Source organism: Corythoichthys intestinalis, chromosome 5 (genome assembly GCF_030265065.1).
Source record: "Corythoichthys intestinalis isolate RoL2023-P3 chromosome 5, ASM3026506v1, whole genome shotgun sequence".
Taxonomy (NCBI): Eukaryota; Metazoa; Chordata; class Actinopteri; order Syngnathiformes; family Syngnathidae; genus Corythoichthys; species Corythoichthys intestinalis.
The window spans coordinates 38,091,748-38,113,677 of NC_080399.1; the positions used below are offsets into that span (position 1 = coordinate 38,091,748).

Genomic DNA, 21,930 nt, shown 5'->3' on the forward strand with positions numbered 1-21,930 from the left:
GAGAAGCATTTCATTTAAGAGATGAAATGCCAGTAAGGCAGATATGCAGTTCAATGTAAGCAGTACAGAACATGTGCAGGGTTTCCCCTACATATTAGACCTTGTGGCGCAGCGTCACACCAAAATAAAAGCCGCCACGCCTTGCAAATGACCTTTTTTTTTTTTTTTTTTAAAGATTTAAAGATCCATTCTGATTTATAATTTGTATCTAACATGACATCTAAAAAAATATAAGAAACTCTTTTTCATGCACTATCTGCCGTAAATCGTCTGAAATAGCACGTCAAATAAAAATTGTTTCCTTTAGACGCTTTATTTTGAAAAGCACATCAGATCTACTGAACGTTTCCGCCTCGGGTACTTTGGCGCAGAGATTGAAATTGGGGGGAAAATCCACAGAAAGGCATTTGAAGTTAATGAATGTACTTCTGATTTTAGATTTTAAAAACGACCTTAATATTGACATTACTGTAACGTTTAAGTTCTTTATGGCTTGTCTTTGACCCGAATTGCCGCCTCCCAGCATAGCATTTGCTCGGCGCTAACGTCACTCGTTGTAATTTCAGATATGGATTTTGAAGTACAGTATTTTGGATAAAGAAAAGTTCCTGAGTATGAGGGTCCGCTCACAAAATGACCATTATTGTTGTGGTGATCTAGACCGTCACGTTCCTAAATATTCAATTAGCGTCTGAAGCTAATTAAATATTTCGAAACGTGAGGCTCATGCTCCCAGGCGCCTTTCACGCTCCGAGGAGTAGAAATAAACAAATGGTTATGGCAAGTGTTGCATTTTAATGTTGTAACTGCGTTTTCAAACACTGAATGAGGTAAGATCACAGCTGGAGACGCAGATCAGGAAGGCGCACAGTTCAGGGTAGGACAAGAGAGCTGGAACCCAACATGGACAGATATGGCAAATTTCAAGCCGTGGCTGTACCACACAAATCAAGGTGAGTGTTAAGAATCGTGCAGCTATTATTTTTAATCATCGGAATTGTATTATTTACCTTTATTTGTGGTGTTGAAAAAGGTTAATTGTCAATAACCTATAGACATTATCATTATTATTGTTTATATCATTGACTTTTATTACCTGCCATATTCCTTATCCAAAAAATTACAAAACAGATGACGTATTTGCATTGAAAGAAGGTTGTTGTTTTTTTTTATCTCATTGAAACAAATCATTATATGAATTTACAGTGACTAACACTCAGAAAAGTAACTCCGACAAAGACACTTCAGTTTGAAATGAAGTCGGCTTGACTAATGTAAATTAGACATATTTAATTTGAATGTGTTTCAGAATATGGACCAGGTCAGATGTCATGATGTCAAAGATGGCATCACAGACTGATGAATGTGGAGTGCTGCTGACGGCAACTGTCAGCCATTGCGTTGACAGTGCCCATCTTAACAGTGAACTGTGAGAGAGATTTCTCTGCAATGAACAGAGCAAGACATTTGGTCAACTATACATTGTACAGAATTGTAAGTAAGAGATGTTGAGTGTCTTTATTTCCTAGATCTCATGTTTTTTCAGTGTCGGTGAAGAGAGACTTGAAAATTGGGGACCATTTTGCAGCACAACTCACATCGACTATAAATTGATCATTTATTGCTGATTTCCCTTATTATTATTATCATGATTTTTAGTCCAGGAAAATTAAGTGTTCACAGGCAGGATGCAAACTTTTCAAAGCTTTGTTATGGTTCTTAGAAAAAATAAATGTTGTTTAAAAAAAATCGTATTTGTCATGATATGAAGCAAATTCGCCGCGGCACAACATGGTGGGGTTGTCCGACTTTGCCCACCACCACCACCACAGATTCAAAAAATCCTAGGGGAAACCCTGATGTGTGTTATTAAACCTTCAGAATATAAAGTATAGCGCAAATAATGAGATTCTCTAGCGTAGAGTCCGCCATCACCAATGAATGAACAATGAATTTCAAAATCTTAACTCTTTGTATGACACTATCCTACCTTGAAGTAGTCCCCGAAGGACCATGACCCCAACATCTCGAAGAAGGTGTGGTGGTAAACGTCTTTGCCCACATCATCCAGATCATTGTGCTTTCCTCCTGCACGGATACACTTTTGGGTGTTGGCTGCGCGGCGAAGCCTTGCCATGGGGTGGGATGGATCAATTGTGTTCAGAAAGATGGGCTTGAACTAACAAGGATGTAAATAAATAATATGTAAAAATTATGTAAAAAAAAAATACAATTTTAAGTCAGTTGAAGAAAACAGAGCGGAACGAGCTGCAAGTGACCATGGTTTTTGGGCTTTTTACCTGGTTCATGCCAGCATTGGCAAAGAGCAGTGTGGGGTCATCCAGTGGGATGGTGGAAGAAGAGTGCACATACTGGTGCTCATAGCGGTTGAAGAAGTCAATAAACTTCTGGCGGATTTGAGCGGCACTCAAGGAATCCATTCTGAATCAGCTCTTTGGAACAGAGAACATAACAATTTAGGAGAAAACATATAGACCAGGGTTAGGTTCACCAACGCCCTGTCTGTGTAAAATTTAAAAGTTGACGCACTAAATCAAGTAGGTGTTCTGACAAGGTTTTTTTCCCAAGGCCTTTATTCATACTAATTTTGCAGCTACAAATTAGCCTTTGGCGCATTTCACGAACCGGCAGTTGCTCTGGAATCTAGCGTGGCAAGTGTGGCCTGGAGGTTGTAGAACGCTGCTCTCTTATATCAAAGGAGGGGAAAGCCTTCTTCTGGGCAGGAACACACTGTACTTATAAGGACATTAATCGTTTCATACATAAATTATGATTTTTTTTATCCTTACAGGGCACTCATTTAATTATTTGGCTGCAATTGACAGCATCTGTCAAAATGGATTGGATGCCGTCAATGGCACTGAATGATGAGCGTTTAAAAAACATATAATACAGTAATGGTAGGAATTTGCTAGTATTTAAGTTTTTCAAAAAGACCAAATATAGTCTCTTGTCCTATCAAGGATTAAAGGGGCTTTAGTGACCACTGTCACTGAAAACTTTTTTTTGTTTGTTTTTAAATCTTGATATTGGCAGATACTCAAAATCCAGTGCAAAAATTGTGATCGTAACAGCACAAATAAAGTAAATCAGATGTAGGACTTGTCACTAAAAGTGCTGTAATAAAACGGCAAACATGTCCCAACAACTACTTAAGGGAACTTGAGAATTATCCACACAGTGGCACAGGAAGTGGGGTGCTGAGGGGGTGCTGCAGTGCCCCCTGGTTTCGGGGTGAAAAAAAAGTGATTGGTAAATTACTATTATTTATTTTTTATTCTTTTTGGGGGTTTAGAAATAAATCACTAAAGAAAACATATTGGAACCATAGCGTACTTAACTTTGGGCGTTAAGAAAACTTACAGAAATATGTGTGGAGCACAAACAGAACAATGCAACAGCATAAACGTCTCACAACTACTAATTCTCCCACTATTAGAACTTAGAAGAAATAACATTAGTATGGAACGGCGCTGCCCCCATGCGGCCAGTGGCATTCTCTTCACTCTTAATGTGCATAAATGGCGTCATTGTAATCTGTTTGAGGCAATGCATGAGCGGGTCATTCAGTGCATGCGTTAATTGCGTCAAATATTTTAGCGTGATTAATTCAAAAAATGAATTACCTGCCCGTTAACGCGATAAATTTGACGGTCCTAATATGTTGAAAAATGTTTTTTTTTTGTTAATAATATGGTCACCACCTGACACCTTGCTTACCAACAGGTTGCGTTGAATAAGGCGCTATAGGAAACGTTTTTTTTTTGTTTTTTCTTTACAAAAACAGCGAAATTTTCTAAAATTCAATTCGAGGACGAAAAGAAAGATGATTGTGATAGTTTATAATAGTGCCCAGCAAGAAAAACTTAGCTGCAGATTTAGACCGTGGAGAACTTCAAATGGCGTGCATTTTAGCCATATTATTGTTTGTTGTTACTGTTGAGCTGCCATCATGCAGAGCAATGCCTTTGCAATTTATTTGAGTGTTATTAAAAGTGGGCGTTAAACCGAGGCTTATTGGACCTTTTTGGTTTCAAATGTGTTTGTGTGTCATTGCGCCGTCCAGCTGCGGGGATTTGCATTATAATACATGGGCGCTTATACTTCCAATACAAAAACTTCAACACACACTGTAGGTGAAATAGAATGCTGTCTTTGTAGTAGCTTAGTAGTAGTACGTAAACTATCCAGCATGAGTGTGTACTGCCATTGTGCTTGCCTTGTATGGACGAAAAAGTGCAAGCATGACAAATTTGGACCGAAACTGCTGTTTTTGGATGGGAAAAAATAGATAAGATCCTCAGCACCCCTTACTGTGATTGACTTCCTGCGCCCTTGCATCCACATATGAACCACAACAAACTATGTGCTCTTTAATTAAAACGCACAATGAGAAGCATTCCTACAGGGTACTCATTCATATGGCTGGCAAAAAGGAACGCAAGCAAGGTCTCTGGGGCCCACAGGCATACGGTAAACACCCCAGGCCCGCTCCTGACTACTAAACAACAGCTGGGCTGACAACCACGGCAGGTGAACGAATATTCGTTGAGGGAATAGGATGGAAAAATGACTGCGTAGACCGGGGCTGTAACTGATCCCTGGAAGTGTTCATAGTGATGATACAGCGACGTGTGCAACATATTGACTTAAAGTGACAGCCAATGCCTATTATACCCCCTTAAAATTAACGAGTTTCTTCAATTGCTACTCGTAGATTTGAGATGATGATATCGTTTATTCATATAATAAATGTCATATTGGATATTTTAAATTGTCAAAGCGTTCGTGCTAGGACCGCATTGGAAGCCACTCAGCTGATTACTGCTTTTGAACATAGCCCCAATTTTACAACCTGACGTATGCTAGCTAATGGTTAGCTACGCCGGTTAGCCTAATGTGGTCTAATGCCGACACATCATGAAACAACTCTAATTGGAAGGAAATGCTGAAGAATAAAATGCATAGCAAGTCGTCCGGGCCAATGTTAGTACTCACAGAATCCGCTGATGTCGCAGAAAGAGTCGTTTCTTTGGATCCCGAACACACAACAGTATGTGCGTCCCCACGCTGTTCGTCCAGGAGGAAGGCGTTCGGCTCGCGGACACGCCCAAGCTGAGCGCCGATTGGTTCACATTCAGCATCGTGGCTTCAAATGTCGATTCAGATTGGGCAGATGGACATTCACTCTTCGTCGAGCCCGCCACTCCACTGACACGAAAAGCCGTGTTGGCTGATGCAACAGAAAACTCCGTTTTGTCATTACTTAATTCTGCATTGTGTTCAGTGTGTGTCGTGTGCCAAATTCTGAATTTTATGTTATATGTTTAAATTTTAAAAAAACATGTGAGATCAACGATGGGGACTAATGCTTCAAAGAATACAAGACATCACAAAAGCATTGTTTCCTTGATTCATTATTGGTATGCTCGCAGTAGTAACGACAGTATATGTATTGCATCATTATTATATTTATTTGTTACTTTTTGGGGGGTGACTGTAGCATGATTTACTGTGCTTCATGCAACATAGTGCTATGGCTTTATATTGCATTATTCGGATTTTGCAATTTTTATGTTGACTGGTCTGATGAAAACTTCTTTTTTTTTTAATAATTGATGGTATGCTTACAAGGTAGAAATGATTCCCGGATGCGATATTTGTATAAAAATGCGAAATGATTTGGAGTTTTAAATTTTGGGCAATCATCATTTACTCATGAAACGTGTTATTCAAACATAATTGAGCACAGATTGTGCATAGCGTATAAATAATCAATGCCTTTGGATGCTAATGCTAGAAATGGCCACCCGAGGTAAAGCACGGCAGTCAACGTTGAACAGCTTCCCCTTTAGAAAATTTACTGTATTATTTTACTTTAAACTCAGCAAAGTGAACTAATAATAGGCTTAAAAAGAGGTTGGTCAGGATTAAAAAATTTTTTTTACATTTTAATTCTGGTGACAGAGGAACAATTTTGTCTGCATAGTATGTTTGAAGAGATTTATTTGACAGTGGAGCAGGGCGTTGTTTTGAGCGCATTCTGTGGTCACGTTAACAATGATAACACTCATTTTTTACAAATCTGAAGCCTCATTTTATTGTTAATATTTTTTCAAATTTGGTGTTAACTTTATAACGGCACTTCTTTCTGCTTTCACATTCATTACCCGTTTTTATTTTACAATTGACTTACACATAAAATATACAAGGTAAATCAATATATGCTCCATCAGCTCTCTGATGGTGGAGGGGCTGCCCTCCGCACTGCCTTAGCCAGAGCTTGTTGGATGACCGGATATATCTTATAGCATCCCTCAATACATGTGCGCATCCCAGCAGACAGAGTCTCTTCAGTCATTTCTCCATCTGACTGAAGCCCCGAAATTTGATTCAGGCTGGGGAGAAACGCAAGAGTCAGTCTACCCTGATTATCGCAGTCGGCTGAGCCACTGCCGTTTTCCTCCGCATATGTTGGGTCAACCACATAAGAAGCCCCATCCTGGCGAAGGGCGCAGCCGAGCACCAGGTCGTACATTTCAATCCCGGCGTCTGCAAGGGCGAGTGACGCGCAGGTGACAGCATGCGCTAGGACCGATCCGCTGTTTTCAAGAACCATCACGTTGACCTCTATTTGAGAGCGGGGGTATTTGTGGAGGCACAGGGCAGGCTGAAGACTTTCATGCAGCATCAAGGAGAAGTCCTTGTCTTGACTCCCTTGAATCCAGGAGCCTCTCTCTGGGCAAGAGAATGGAGCAAAACGCATGTCTGTTGTCAACCTGGTTACACAAAAAACAAGTTGTGTTTGAGGCACTAAACTATAACAGTGAATGCATTATCAAATTCTACATGTTTCTATTATGCCTTTTACAGCAGAAGATTAAAATCTTTCATGCACAATTAATTACCCCCCCCCCCCCCCCCCATGTCATTCATATAGGAAAGAGGTCTCAAACTTGCGGGGGAACAATATTTTGCAGCCTCCATTTGATATCCAATCATAGTATTAGTGTTGCTTGCACCCATTTTGTGACGGGCAATTAATATATACATATATCAAATAAAATGAATTAATTAATTGGGACAAATATTTAAATAGACATTTAATTAAAAAAAAAAAAAATGATAAACCATTAATAATAATAATAATTTTTTAAAAAAAAGTCTTAGTAAAATTATTTTAAAAAAATAATATAAATTGAAAAAAAAAAAAGAAAATAATTCATATCAGTTTTGTCCTGTGTGCTTTGTTCTGTAATTTTTGGGGGGGAATTTATTTGTTTTGGTTTTATGAATCGCTTGTGACCTGGCATAACTAAACTCTTTGGCTGTCATTGACAGCAACAGACGTCCAATCCATTTGAATTGGGAGCGAATGATCGCTTCCAGCCCCTTTCAGTTGAAAGGGATTGGATGTCTATTGTCATAATTTTTCTATACCATTGTCATAGTTTTCAATTCCATTACCCCTATTTTACCAACTACCACAACATACTGGTCCTTCTAAAAAAAATAGCATATTTGTGCTAAAGTTCATTATTTTCTGTAATGTACTGATAAACATTAGATGCTCATATATTTTAGATTCATTACACACAACTGAAGTAGTTCAAGCCTTTTATTGTTTTAATATCAATGATTTTGGCAAAAAAGTCCAGAAAAAAACAAAAATCCCCACCTCAAAAAATTAGCATATCATGAAAAGGTACTCTAAAGAAGGTAGTAACCTAATCATCTGAATCAACGAATTAACTAAAAACCCCTGAGAAAGATTCCTAAGGCTTTTAAAAACTCCCAGCCTGGTTCATTACTCAAAACTGCAACCATGGGCAAGACTGCCGAACTGACTGCTGTCCAGAAGGCCATCGTTGACATCCTCAAGCAAGAGGCTAAGACACAGAAAGAAATTTCTGAGCGAATAGGCTGTTCCTAGAGTGCTCTATCAAGGCACCTCAGTGGGAAGTCCGTGGGAAGGAAAAAGTGTGGCAGGAAACGCTGCACAACCAGAAGAGGTGACCGCACCATGAGAAAGATTGTGGAAAAGGGCCGATTCCAGACCTTGGGGGACCTGCAGAAACAGTGGACTGAGTCTGGAGTAGAAACATTGAGAGCCACTGTGCACAGGCGTGTGCTGGAAATGGGCTACAGGTGCCGCATTTTCCAGTCAAGCCACTTTTGAACCCGAAACAGTGGCAGAAGCGCCTGACCTGGGCTACAGAGAAGCAACACTGGACTGATGCTCAGTGGTCCAAAGTACTTTTTTCAGATGAAAGCAGATTTTGCATGTCATTCAGAAATAAAGGTGCCAGAGTTTGGAGGAAGACTGGGGAGAAGGAAATGCCAAAATGCCTGAAGTCCAGTGTCAAGTACCCACAGTCAGTGATGGTCTGCGGTGCCAAGACAGCTGCTGGTGTTGGTCTACTGTGTTTTATCAAGGGCAGGGTCAATGCAGCTAGCTTTCAGGAGATTTTGGAGCACTTCATGCTTCCATCTGCTGAAAAGCTTTATAGAGATGAAGATTACATTTTTCAGCACAACCTGGCACCTGCTCACAGTGCCAAAACCACTGGTAAACTGTCGACTGACCATGGCATTACTGTGCTTAATTGGCCTGCCAATTCTCCTGACCTGAACCGCATAGAGAATCTGTGGGATATTGTGAAGAGGAAGTTGAGAGACACCAGACCCAACACTGTAGATCAGCTTAAGGCCGCTATCGAAGCATCCTGGACCTCCATAACACCTCAGCAGTGCCGCAGGCTGACTAGCCACGTTTACATGCTGACTTTTATTCATACCGATTCAAATCATTCCGAATGGAAATTTCACATCAGCTGTTTACATGTCACTTCATCTATTCCGATCCAGCGTTTACATGTGACTGCCTTTATTCCGAAAGGACGTTTGACAACTGCCGTCTGACATGCGCAGATTAATCAAAACAAAGCGTCACGTTGCAAAACATGGAGATCGATCGTCAGATCAGCTGCTGTTTTAACTTTTCGAGTGGAAACAAAACTTCAGAATGATACGCCGTTCATTTAAAAAATTGTGTGGGTGCGCTGTGCGTGTGCTTGGAAGCCATGTTGCAAGTGACGTTACTTACGTCACCGAGTGACGTCACCACGTCAGTACGGAGCATGCGCAGAAAGAACGCAACCAGACACCATTCCGCTTCCCTGTTTACATGATATAATTTTACTTCTAATCGGTTTGGGAAAAGGAATATTCCACCCCTGTGAATCGGAATGAAATTCCATTCGGTTTGGGCCTGTTCATTCCGAATGAGGTGTTTCATGGAACACATTTATTCAGTGTGAACAAATATTCCGATTGTAATTGGAATATTTGGCTCCATGTAAACGTGGCAACTGCCTCCATGTCACGCCGCATTGAAGCAGTCATTTCTGCAAAAGGATTCCTGACCAAGTATTGAGTGCATAGCTGATATAATTAATTGGCCAGATGAAATATGCTAATTTTTTGAGATAGGGATTTTTGGTTTTTCTTTTTTCTTGACTTTTTTTTGCCAAAATCATCAACATTAAAACAATAAAAGGCTTGTGTGTGTAGGTGTCAGGTGTGTGTAATGAATCTAAAATATATGAAAGTCTAATGTTTTTCAGTGCATTGCAGAAAATAATGAACTTTATACCAATATGCTAATTTTTTTGAGAAGGACTGGTACTTTGTGGCCTGAGCTGGCAGTGAGTTAATGATAACTTTCGAATAGATGTCCACTGCAGTGACCATTATTCCTGAAAGGGTTAAGCCGAAGTTGTTGGGGTTGTTTTTCCAAATAACTGCAAAATTTAACTCTCTCCTACTCCATTATCCGTGGACGGAATACAAAGAAATTTGGTAAGTCTTTTCTATTCTAACTTTTTTGATTATTTCGTCTCGGGGCAGAATAACAACATTAATAAATTGTGGAGTTAAAATTGCTACTTTAACAGCGAGGATCGCTACTATCCTTTCCCATTCAAATTAGATTGGATGTGTAGCACTGTCAATAGTAGCACACACATGCCCTATAAATAGGGTGACCAAACGTCCACTTTTGCCCGGACAAGTCCTCTTATTACGTGCTCTCCGGAGCGTCCGGCCGGGTTTCATAAATTCATGAAAATGTCCGTTTTTTTATGATTTCTCACGGAACAAATTTGAAGAGAATGCCTCTGGCCGCTAGGAGGCAGCGCCTGCCTGCATTGACGTGACTCCGACTAGTAAGAGCGGGAGAAGGAGTAGATCATCTTGTTTTTTGTTGGCAGTTTAGCCTTTGTTTCATGGGGAATTACCACCATCTAATGACGGTTGACAGTTTGGCGAGAGATCATACTACTACAGTAAGGAGTTTTAAGACTTGGCTCCATACACCTTTCTTTATGTTTCTCTCCTGTTAATGTCGATTGCGTGTCTTCTGTTGTATATTGGGTTATATGTGTACACAGAGATGAAGTATATTGTACGAGTCTTGTAAATTGTTCTGCGTTGGTTTAGTTGGTTGAATGTTATTCTTATATTCTAAGTAGCTGTGTTTGTTATGAGTTTTTTTTTTAATGATAACTACGTATATTATGGCAACTGTTGAATTCGATTTGTACTGGCGTACTCTGTAAAATCCCGTTTGGTGTCGCATCATTGCGCTGCCGATGATTGTAAACTTTTATAGCAAAGTTTGATTTTGCCTCGCCCGGTACTCGCTAATAGGGTAGCTATCAGTGCGCTCAGCCGCGTTGGGCATTATGGGCAATGTAGTTTTGAACTGCTGCGTTTGGAAACATGCTGATTGAATAGCTTGACAGTTTATTTCGGTTATTGTTTGCATAAAATCTAGAACATTGAATGAGAATAAAAATTGAGTGGGAATAAAAATTTGTCAACGACAATTGTCGTGATAGTAATTTATAAAAATGTTGAGTTGGCACATAGCCTACTGTGTGTGCATATTGACTGGACTACATTTCCATGGGTCTGCATTATATATGTATACAGTGCCTTGCAAAAGTATTCGGCCCCCTTGAACCTTGCAACCTTTCGCCACATTTCAGGCTTCAAACATAAAGATATAAAATTTTACTTTTTTGTCAAGAATCAACAACAAGTGGGACACAATCGTGAAGTGGAACAAAATTTATTGGATAATTTAAACTTTTTTAACAAATAAAAAACTGAAAAGTGGGGCGCGCAATATTATTCGGCCCCCTTGCGTTAATACTTTGTAGCGCCACCTTTTGCTCCAATTACAGCTGCAAGTTGCTTGGGGTATGTTTCTATCAGTTTTGCACATCAAGAGACTGACATTCTTGCCCATTCTTCCTTGCAAAACAGCTCGAGCTCAGTGAGGTTGGATGGAGAGTGTTTGTGAACAGCAGTCTTCAGCTCTTTCCACAGATTCTCGATTGGATTCAGGTCTGGACTTTGACTTGGCCATTCTAACACCTGGATACGTTTATTTTTGAACCATTCCATTGTAGATTTGGCTTTATGTTTTGGATCATTGTTCTGTTGGAAGATAAATCTCCGTCCCAGTCTCAGGTCTTGTGCAGATACCAACAGGTTTTCTTCCAGAATGTTCCTGTATTTGGCTGCATCCATCTTCCCGTCAATTTTAACCATCTTCCCTGTCCCTGCTGAAGACAAGCAGGCCCAAACCATGATGCTGCCACCACCATGTTTGACAGTGGGGATGGTGTGTTCAGGGTGATGAGCTGTGTTAATTTTACGCCAAACATATCGTTTTGCATTGTGGCCAAAAAGTTCAATTTTGGTTTCATCTGACCAGAGCACCTTCTTCCACATGTTTGGTGTGTCTCCCAGGTGGCTTGTGGCAAACTTTAAACGAGACTTTTTATGGATATCTTTGAGAAATGGCTTTCTTCTTGCCACTCTTCCATAAAGGCCAGATTTGTGCAGTGTACGACTGATTGTTGTCCTATGGACAGACTCTCCCAACTAAGCTGTAGATCTCTGCAGTTCATCCAGAGTGATCATGGGCCTCTTGACTGCATCTCTGATCAGTTTTCTCCTTGTTTGAGAAGAAAGTTTGGAAGGACGGCCGGGTCTTGGTAGATTTGCAGTGGTCTGATGCTCCTTCATTTCAATATGATGGCTTGCACAGTGCTCCTTGAGATGTTTAAAGCTTGGGAAATCTTTTTGTATCCAAATCCGGCTTTAAACTTCTCCACAACAGTATCTCGGACCTGCCTGGTGTGTTCCTTGGTTTTCATAATGCTCTCTGCACTTTAAACAGAACCCTGAGACTATCACAGAGCAGGTGCATTTATACGGAGACTTGATTACACACAGGTGGATTCTATTTATCATCATCGGTCATTTAGGACAACATTGGATCATTCAGAGATCCTCACTGAACTTCTGGAGTGAGTTTGCTGCACTGAAAGTAAAGGGGCCGAATAATATTGCACACCCCACTTTTCAGTTTTTTATTTGTTAAAAAAGTTTGAATTATCCAATAAATGTTGTTCCACTTCACGATTGTGTCCCACTTGTTGTTGATTCTTGACAAAAAAATTAAATTTCATATCTTTATGTTTGAAGCCGGAAATGTGGCGAAAGGTTGCAAGGTTCAAGGGGGCCGAATACTTTTGCAAGGCACTGTATATATATATATATATATATATATATATATATATTTTTTTTTTTTAATTATTATTCTTTTTTTTGGTTTAGGTTTAATTATTTTTTTAGGAAGAATAAAGCCTGTTGAGGAAACATTTGAGTAAAAAAAAAAAAATCCATATAGTGTATAATACACTCACTGGCCAACTTTATTAGGTACACCAGTCCAAGTGCTCGTTAACACTTAATTTCTAATCAGCCAATCACATGGCAGCAACTCAGTGCATTTAGGCATGTAGACATGGTTTAAGACAATCTCCTGCAGTTCAAACCAAGCATCAGTATGAGGAACAAAGGTGATTTGAGTGCCTTTGAACGTGGCATGGTTGTTGGTACCAGAATGGCTGGTCTGAGTATTTCAAAAACTGCTGATCTACTGGGATTTTCACGCACAACCATCTCTAGGGTTTACAGAGAATGGTCCGAAAAAGAAAAAATATACCGTGAGTGGCAGTTCTGTGGGCGGAAATGCCTTGTTGATACCAGAGGTCAGAAGAGAATGGCCAGACTGGTTCGAGCTGATAGAAAGGCAACAGTGACTCAAATAACAACCCGTTACAACCAAGGTAGGCAGAAGAGCATCGCTGATCGCACAGTACGTCGAACTTTGAGGCAGATGGGCTACAGCAGCAGAAGACCACGCCGGGTGCCACTCCTTTCGGCTAAGAACAGGAAACTGAGGCTACAATTTGTACAAGCTCATCGAAATTGGACAATAGAAGATTGGAAAAACATTGCCTGGTCTGATGAGTCTCGATTTCTGCTGCGACATTCGGATGGTAGGGTCAGAATTTGGCGTCAACAACATGAACGCATGGATCCATCCTGCCTTGTATCAATGGTCCAGGCTGGTGGTGGTGGTATAATGGTGTGGGGAATATTTTCTTGGCACTCTTTGGGCCCCTTGGTACCAATTGAGCATCGTTGGAACGCCACAGCCTACCTGAGTATTGTTGCTGACCATGTCCATCCCTTTATGACCACAATGTACCCAACTTCTGATGGCTACTTTCAGCAGGATAATGAGCCATGTCATAAAGCTGGAATCATCTCAGACTGGTTTCTTGAACATGACAGTGAGTTCACTGTACTCAAATGACCTCCACAGTCACCAGATCTCAATCCAATAGAGCATCTTTGGGATGTGGTGGAACGGGAGATTTGCATCATGGATGTGCAACCGACAAATCTGCACCAACTGTGTGATGCCATCATGTAAATATGGACCAAACTCTCTGAGGAATGCTTCCAGCACCTTGTTGAAGAATTGAGGCAGTTCTGAAGGCAAAAGGCGGTCCATGCATGGTGTACCTAATAAAGTGGCCGGTGAGTGTATATACTATATGGCAAGAGGCCTATGTTTTTTTTAATTGCTTTTTTTTTTTTTTTTTTAATAAAACTGAATTTTTCTATCTAGACGGAGGAGGCACACTTTAGATATATTAAAGTGATATAGGCATCTTTGAGTGAACTTCGAGTAAAATTCAAGTATTTCGAGGCCGAGCAGAGTGTCCTCTTTTTTGAAAATCAAAAAATAACTACTATAACTATGAAGTGTGTTTTTTTTTTTTTTTAAATAAAACTGAATTTTTCTATCTAGACGGAGGAGGCACACTTTAGATATATTAAAGTGATATAGGCATCTTTGAGTGAACTTCGAGTAAAATTCAAGTATTTCGAGGCCGAGCCGAGTGTCCTCTTTTTTGAAAATCAAAAAATAACTACTATAACTATGAAGTGTGTTACACTTGTTTTGCGTTTTCTCCGCCTTTTGTTCTTATTGTCTCTTTAAAAATGTGGGGAGATTACCTTCCGCACTTCATATCGGTTTCATCTTTACGATCGGTTTCTCTGGGACCATAAACGCAGCACATCAACTTGGTGTCCCCGGCCTCCATGTACGCAGAGCCCTTAGCCTGGCTCACTAGCCCGCACCGGACAAAAACGGCCCGGACGTCCACCTGGTCCCGCTGTCGACCATCAGCTCGGGGGCCGTGCGAGGAGAAGACCACCGGCGACTTGCAGGCGAACAAAGATGGGCTTTGGGAGACATCTGGACCGCGTATTCGTCTGGAATCAACCGGCATGTTTACTTAGCGGTAACGAAGCAACGTGTGTGTTTGTCCAGCACGTAAAAGTGTCCCTCCTTAAAAAGCGACAACATGCATGTCGTTCCGCGAAGTGTTAAATTAAAACTACTGAAATTATTATTCAGCATAAATGTAGTGCACAGAAGAGTTTGATTAAAATAAATACATGTTTAAAAACAAACATTTCTGCAGGACAACGCTTTATTACAGGCCAGCTTCTATATTAAAAGCATAAGCGGATTTTCAGGGGGGCAGGCCCTCCCCGGTGGCCAAAAAGTGTCGTTGCATGTAATTGATTTTTCTATACTGTATATGATTTTAAAGTTAAGAATTTTCCGGTGAAATATGATCTATAAAAGTTGTAAAGCAATAAAACAAACAACAAAAATGAATTAAATGAAAAAAGGTTTTTTTATAATGGTTCAAAATTATTTTCGAACACCCGAGGACCGAAGAGGCAAGATGGATACACGAAATTTTTTAAGCGGGGTTTCAATTTGCCCCACTAAAGACGCTAATTGTACAACAGAGCCACCACGGGTGTCTTGCCAGTATAGTTACCCCCGTCAAAAACTGTGTCCCCAGCCTGCGGGAGCGCACACACACACATTATATGTGAGTTACGTCGACTTAAATAATTAATTGAAGCCAGAAAAGAACCAGTTATATATTTTGGACATAGACATTTATTAAACTGGAGAACAGGCCCAGATCTAGGTTTACCCACCAGAGTGGGCACTAAGAAATCTTTAGGGGTCACCCCCAATGCAGGCTTTTTTTTACCCTCTGAATTTCTCCGGGCTTGGGACCGGCACAAGTAAGACACTGGCTTGTGTCCCGTTGAGGCTGCATTAATATTGGGGGATTTTATTTTATTTGATTTTTTTCATTCTTCCATCTACTTATCCTCGCAGTCGGCATGATTTCACAATGATGTCATGTCGCATAGCAACGTGTTGCCATTTTGAGAGGGGGGCACGCAAAGGTAAACATAAAAACATCCTAAACATGACTTATTATTATCACGAGTCACTGCCGACAGACGCGAGGAGGCGATACAACTTAAAATTAGCGTGTATTGGCCTGCAAATCTGCCCTTACAAAGTCGCAGCTGATAGCTGGTTGAACAATCCAAAGGAATTGCCTGCAGTGGAGTTCGGAAACATATACAACTACCTCATAAAGTCACCCAGTAAGTTGACCTTTATCAATCACGTAAAATATGTACTGTGTGGAACTAAGAAAACTGGTGTTATATACGAAGTGATTATTTCTGCCATAACCGGTAATTCGCCTCCAAGCGTTATTTAGCCGTGAACACGTCACGGCAAAATAGCCAATTCCCACCAGGCCAATAATATACCGATTGACCGATCAGAGCAGTTCACGGCAAAAGAAAAATAACGCTTTGCGAGTTGTCGGTTACGGTAATAATAACCACTGCCTAGTCTATTGAATCCTAGCAGCTAATTGGGGCAAACAAAAAAAAACTATTAAAGTTTACTCACCAGTAATAAAATGTCGGCTGCAAACGTAAATGTGCCTGGATTTAGGTTCCCACTGGCGAGAATGGTCCACGGAAGCGTCTTCTTTTACTGTTCCTCGATTGACTGCTTTCAGCCATTTGCTTGTCCTTTTCTTCTCACAAGGAAGAATGAAGAACTTCAAATGCAGCTCCGAACTCTTCCTTGTGTTACAACCCGCAGCACGGCTTTTTTAGTCATTCCGACGGAAAAAAAGACCGCAAATAAGACGCGTTGGTACTACAATGTACGACAGAGCAACTGCTTGTGACTCGTGTTTTGCCCCCATTTCAATATGGCGACGCTTTGTTGTGGCTGGAGACGTCATTAATGCCCGGATGTCCGACTGCGAGAATGTGTCTGGAGGAAAGAGAGGACGCGCGCGGATAACAAACGAGGTTGGAAAAACAGCTTGTTTTGGTGATTGCTTGTTCAGCGTGGTTGCGGCCAACAGTAACCGTTAGTCCTGCAATAAAAAACGTAAGTGAGACCAACTCTCCATGCGTTCTCTAAATCCAGAGCGACGCTACAATAGATATTCCCAACATTTTGATTGGTTGGCACGACTCACGTCCGGGGTGCCGGCCCCTCCATACATCCGCCCCCGCTGGAGAAACTCCATACAGGACTTTAATTAGAGTAATAACAGTTATAGGTCATCCTACGAGTAAAACAGTGAAACATTGCCTTTTTTATGTTCAGTACGTATGTTACGTTATACGACAGAAAAAAAAGATGTTTTTTTGATGGATGTGCCATGTTTTAAAACCTCGTCGATAACTACATTACCAAAACACGTAAATCAAGCAAATCAGTGCAGCACAGTGGCTCCGCCCAGGGGATACAATTTTTGACTGGGGTAACTACATTGGCACGACACCGGTGGGCGTACCATATTTAATGGATGACAATCTTGGCGAAAAGTATAGCCTAAGCAACCTGATTTGGAATTCCCCTCAAGAATGATGGAAAACAAAAAAACGCTCATTTTCAATTTAATATTATAATTATTCTTGTAATTTAATTTTATTGCTGACACTACGTTTCAGGGTCATCAACATGTTGTGCCCCCCCCACCCCTTGCCCCAAAAGTCAAACTCTGTATATGATTAAATGTGGTTTGTTGGTTTCTTATTCGGGACTCAAACTATCATTATATTTTTAAAAATAGATTATTAATCTATGGATTATTGATTTCTACTAATCAATGATGTTGCAATAAACATTATTTATATTATTATTTTAATTTTCCAGGCTGCTCGCCACATTCTACACAGAGTCAGCTCGGCTGGGATAGCCGCCAATTCGCTAGGTCGGGGGCAGAGTTGGGTAAAGTAGGCAAAAATTTGACTCAAGTAAGAGTAGCTTTACTTTAAAATACAGTGGGGCAAATAAGTATTTAGTCAACCACCAATTGTGCAAGTTCTCCTACTTGAAAAGATTAGAGAGGCCTGTAATTGTCAACATGGGTAAACCTCAACCACGAGAGACAGAATATGGAAAAAAAAAACTGAAAATCACATTGTTTGACTTTTAAATAATTTATTTCCAAATTAGAGTGGAAAATAAGTATTTGGTCGCAAGATTTCTGGCTGTTAAAGAGGTCTAACTTCTTCCAACGAGGTCTAACGAGGCTCCACTCGTTACCTGTATTAATGGCACCTGTTTTAACTCATTATCGGTATAAAAGACACCTGTCCACAATCTCAGTCAGTCACAGTCCAAACTCCACTATAAGACCAAAGAGCTGTCGAAGGACACCAGAGACAACATTGTAGACCTGCACCAGGCTGGGAAGACTGAATCTGCAATAGGTAAAATGCTTGGTGTAAAGAAATCAACTGTGGGAGCAATTATTAGAAAATGGAAGACATACAAGACCACTGATAATCGCCCTCGATCTGGGGTTCCATGCAAGATCTCACCCCGTGGCATCAAAATGATAACAAGAACGGTGAGCAAAATCCCAGAACCACACGGGGGGACTTGGTGAATGACCTACAGAGAGCTGGGACCACAGTAACACAATACGCCGCCAGGGACTCAAATCCTGCACTGCCACATGTGTCCCCCCTGCTGAAGCCAGTACACGTCCAGGCCCGTCTGCGGTTCGCTAGAGCGCATTTGGATGATTCAGAAGAGGACTGGGAGAATGTGTTATGGTCGGATGAAACCAAAATAGAGCTTTTTGGTAGAAACACAGGTTCTCGTGTTTGGAGGAGAAAGAATACTGAATTGCATCCGAAGAACACCATACCCACTGTGAAGCATGGGGGGGGGACATCATGCCTTGGGGCTGTTTTTTCTGTAAAGGGACCAGGACGACTGATCTGTGTAAAGGAAAGAATGAATGGGGCCATGTATCAAAAGATTTTGAGTTAAAATCTCCTTCCATCAGCAAATGCATTGAAGATGAGACGTGGCTGGGTCTTTCAGCATGACAATGATCTCAAACACACAGCCAGGGCAACAAAGTAGCGGCTTCGTAAGAAGCATTTCAAGGTCCTGGAGTGGCCTAGCCATTCTCCAGATCTCAAGTCCATAGAAAATCTGTGGGGGGAGTTGAAAGTCCGTGTAGCCCAACGACAGCCCCAAAACATCACTGCTCTAGAGGAGATCTGCATGGAGGAATGGGCCAAAATACCAGCAACAGTGTGTGAAAAGCTTGTGAAGAGTTACAGAAAACGTTTGGCCTCCGTTATTGCAAACAAAGGGTACATAACAAAGTGTTGAGATGAACTTTTGGTAATGACCAAATACTTATTTTCCACCATGATTTGCAAATAAATTCTTTAAAAATTAAACAATGTGATTCTCTGGTTTTTTTCCACGTTCTGTCTCTCATGGTTGAGGTTTACCCATGTTGACAATTACAGGCCTCGCTAATATTTTCAAGTGGGAGAACTTGCACAATTAGTGGTTGACTAAATACTTATTTATGGAGGTAGATTTGTGTCTTTATTATTCAATCAAAAAAAAAGTTGCTTCAATCAAATAAAAAAATGCTTCAATCAAAATATATATTTTCAATCGAAGAAAACGTCTCTTCAATCAAAAAAATGTGTTTGAATGCAAAAATAAATTTGAAACTCAAAAAAATATATTTGAAAACTATTTTTCTTTGATTGAAAAATTTTTTTTTTTGATTTAAGTCAAGTTTTTTTTGATTGAAACACCATTTTTGATTGAAGTCATGTAATCTTGCGTTGGGACCACATTTTGGCTAGGACATTTGTGTCTTTATTATTCAATCAAAAATTAAGTTGCTTCAAACAAAAAATATATATTTTCAAAAGAAAAATCACTTCAATCAAAAATTTTAAAAATATTCAATTGTAGAAAAAAAGGTTTGAATGTGAAAAAATATTTGAGACTCAGAAATTCGCATTTGAACACTTTATTTTTCATTCAAACTGTTTTCTTTAATTGAAGCAATCCTTTTTGTGTTTGAACCATATAAGGGGTAGGACATTTGTGTCAAAATCATTCAATCGCAATAAAAGTTGCTTTAATCAAAAAATTATTTTTAATCAAAGAAAAAAATCATTTGCAAAAATATATTTTTTTTGAAAATATTTTTTTAAATTTGAAATATATATTTTTTTTTATTGAAGTGTCACTTTTTTTGAAAAGCAAAAAGTTTTAAACTCTTTTTTTTTCAAAGTGGAAAAAGTTTTGAACACACTTTTTTTTTTTTGAAGTGGGAAAAGTTTTGAAGGCACTTTTTTTCGATTGAATCATTTTGACACAAAGATTCAACTTCAACGCTAGTTCCGGTGTGTTTGAGTGGCAGTTGATTGGGCCAATGGCATAAAAGTATGAAGCACGAATAATGGCCATTGGCCACCAGGTCTCCATCCAGCCATCGGAGTCTCCTGGAGTCCAAGCCGATTATAGGGCACTGGTACGGGGGTGTAACATCGGCATTTCACCGGAGTACCCGCAACGGCACGTTGCCCTGTCGCGGCACACTGGTCGGACCCCGATATCACCCCCCAGGCGCGGTGGCCGGCTGTCGAGTGGACGGTCCGCGAATGACACGACACTCATTCAAAGTTGAAGTGATGGGGCTCCAGGCGTGGACGCCGGCGACTGGCCGGTAGTCCACTCTCTTACTGGGCAGGCTAGTGTCGGGCCACTCGCCGACCACTCTTGTACCGGCGCGTCGCGGACACTCCGGTTGGAACCGATTGCCAACCGTCACGTCAGGGCAGCGGGTGAAGTTCGCCGTGTTGAATCACATTAAGCAGCAGGGCACCATACTCCGGTGAAATGCCAATGTTACACCCTCGTACCAGTGCCCTATAATCGGCTTGGACTCCAGGAGACTCCGATGGCTGGATGGAGACCTGGTGGCCAATGGCCATTATTCTTGCTTCATACTTTTATGCCATTGGCCCAATCAGCCGCCACTCAAACACACCGGAACTAGCGTTGAAGTTGAATCTTTGTGTCAAAATGATTCAATCGAAAAAAAGTGCGTTCAAAACTTTTCCCACTTCAAAAAAAAAGTGTGTTCAAAACTTTTTCCACTTTGAAAAAAAAAAAAAGAGTTTAAAACTTTTTGCTTTTCAAAAAAGTGATACTTCAATGAAAAATATATATATTTCAAATAAAAAAAATATATTTTAGAAAAATATATATTTTTGCAAATGATTTTTTTCTTTGATTAAAAATAGTTTTTTGATTAAAGCAACTTTTATTGCGATTGAATGATTTTGACACAAATGTCCTACCCCTAATATGGCTTGAACACAAAAAGGATTGCTTCAATCAAAGAAAACGGTTTGAATGAAAAATAAAGTGTTCAAATGCGAATTTCTGAGTCTCAAATATTTTTTCACATTCAAACCTTTTTTTCTACGATTGAATTTTTAAAAATTTTGGATTGAAGTGATTTTTCTTTTGAAAATATTTTTTTTTTGTTTAAAGCGACTTAATTTTTGATTGAATAATAAAGACACAAATGTCCTAGCCAAAATGTGGTCCAAACGCAAAATGACATGACTTCAATCAAAAATGGTGTTTCAATAAAAAAAAACTTGACTTAAAAAAAAAAAAAAAAAAAATTCAATCAAAGAAAAATAGTTTTCAAATATATTTTTTTGAGTTTCAAATTTATTTTTGCATTCAAACACATTTTTTTTTATTGAAGAGATGTTTTCTTTGATTGAAAATATATATTTTGATTGAAGCAACTTTTTATTTGATTGAAGCAACTTTTTTTTTGATTGAATAATAAAGACACAAATCTACCTCCATACTTATTTGCCCCACTGTAATATTACTCAAGTAAAATTAAAAGTATTCGTCCAAAAAATGTACTCAAGCACAAGTAAAAAAAAGTATTTGGTGAAAAGAATACTCAAGTAATGAGTAAAATTGTGAGTAACTGCTTATATTTTTGTTGGATTTTATTTATTTATTTATTTATTTTAACAATGGTATTATTTTCTGAGCACAAAATTGTATATATGAACTGCTGTTATAATGATACTGTACAATAACACATTACATAACCACATCAGGCCAAAAAATACAAAAAAAGAGCATTACATTCCAATGAGAGGGGGAAAAAAAATACATAAATGAGGCATTATTCGTCCAAAGATCATTAGTGCCCTCTGGTGGAGAAAATAGTTCCTAGTTTGAAT

At 39.7% G+C, this 21,930-nt stretch overlaps 2 protein-coding genes across 2 annotated transcripts in view; both read right to left on the reverse strand.

Annotated features, from left to right (window-relative positions):
• The window catches only part of LOC130915724 (alanine--tRNA ligase, cytoplasmic-like), a 29,904-nt gene extending 24,782 nt beyond the window's left edge, over positions 1 to 5,122 (reverse strand). Inside the window, exons 1-3 of the mRNA XM_057835728.1 lie at positions 5,020 to 5,122; positions 2,301 to 2,453; positions 1,991 to 2,179 (exon numbers count right to left, since the gene is read on the reverse strand). Coding sequence (XP_057691711.1) covers positions 1,991 to 2,179; positions 2,301 to 2,441 — 330 coding nt within the window. The 5' untranslated portion in view covers positions 2,442 to 2,453; positions 5,020 to 5,122. The remainder of the gene's footprint in view (positions 1 to 1,990; positions 2,180 to 2,300; positions 2,454 to 5,019) is intronic.
• An 888-nt stretch (positions 5,123 to 6,010) lies between these two features.
• On the reverse strand, positions 6,011 to 14,795 carry exosc6 (exosome component 6). Its single transcript, XM_057836986.1, has 2 exons — positions 14,473 to 14,795; positions 6,011 to 6,800 (listed from the first exon to the last, which is right to left on the reverse strand). The coding sequence occupies exons 1-2, from the start codon at positions 14,748 to 14,750 to the stop codon at positions 6,254 to 6,256; spliced, it is 825 nt and encodes a 274-aa protein (XP_057692969.1). The 5' UTR covers positions 14,751 to 14,795; the 3' UTR covers positions 6,011 to 6,253.
• Between the last annotated feature and the right edge of the window lie 7,135 nt (positions 14,796 to 21,930).

What these genes read in the sequence shown, in the direction of transcription:
- exosc6 (XM_057836986.1), bottom strand. Translation starts at nt 14,750, where the DNA reads ATGCCGGTTGATTCCAGACGAATACGCGGTCCAGATGTCTCCCAAAGC. An exon ending in ACCGATATGAAGTGCGGAAG is followed by an intron (nt 6,801 to 14,472) that starts GTAATCTCCCCA and finishes TTGTGTAACCAG; the next exon opens with GTTGACAACAGACATGCGTT.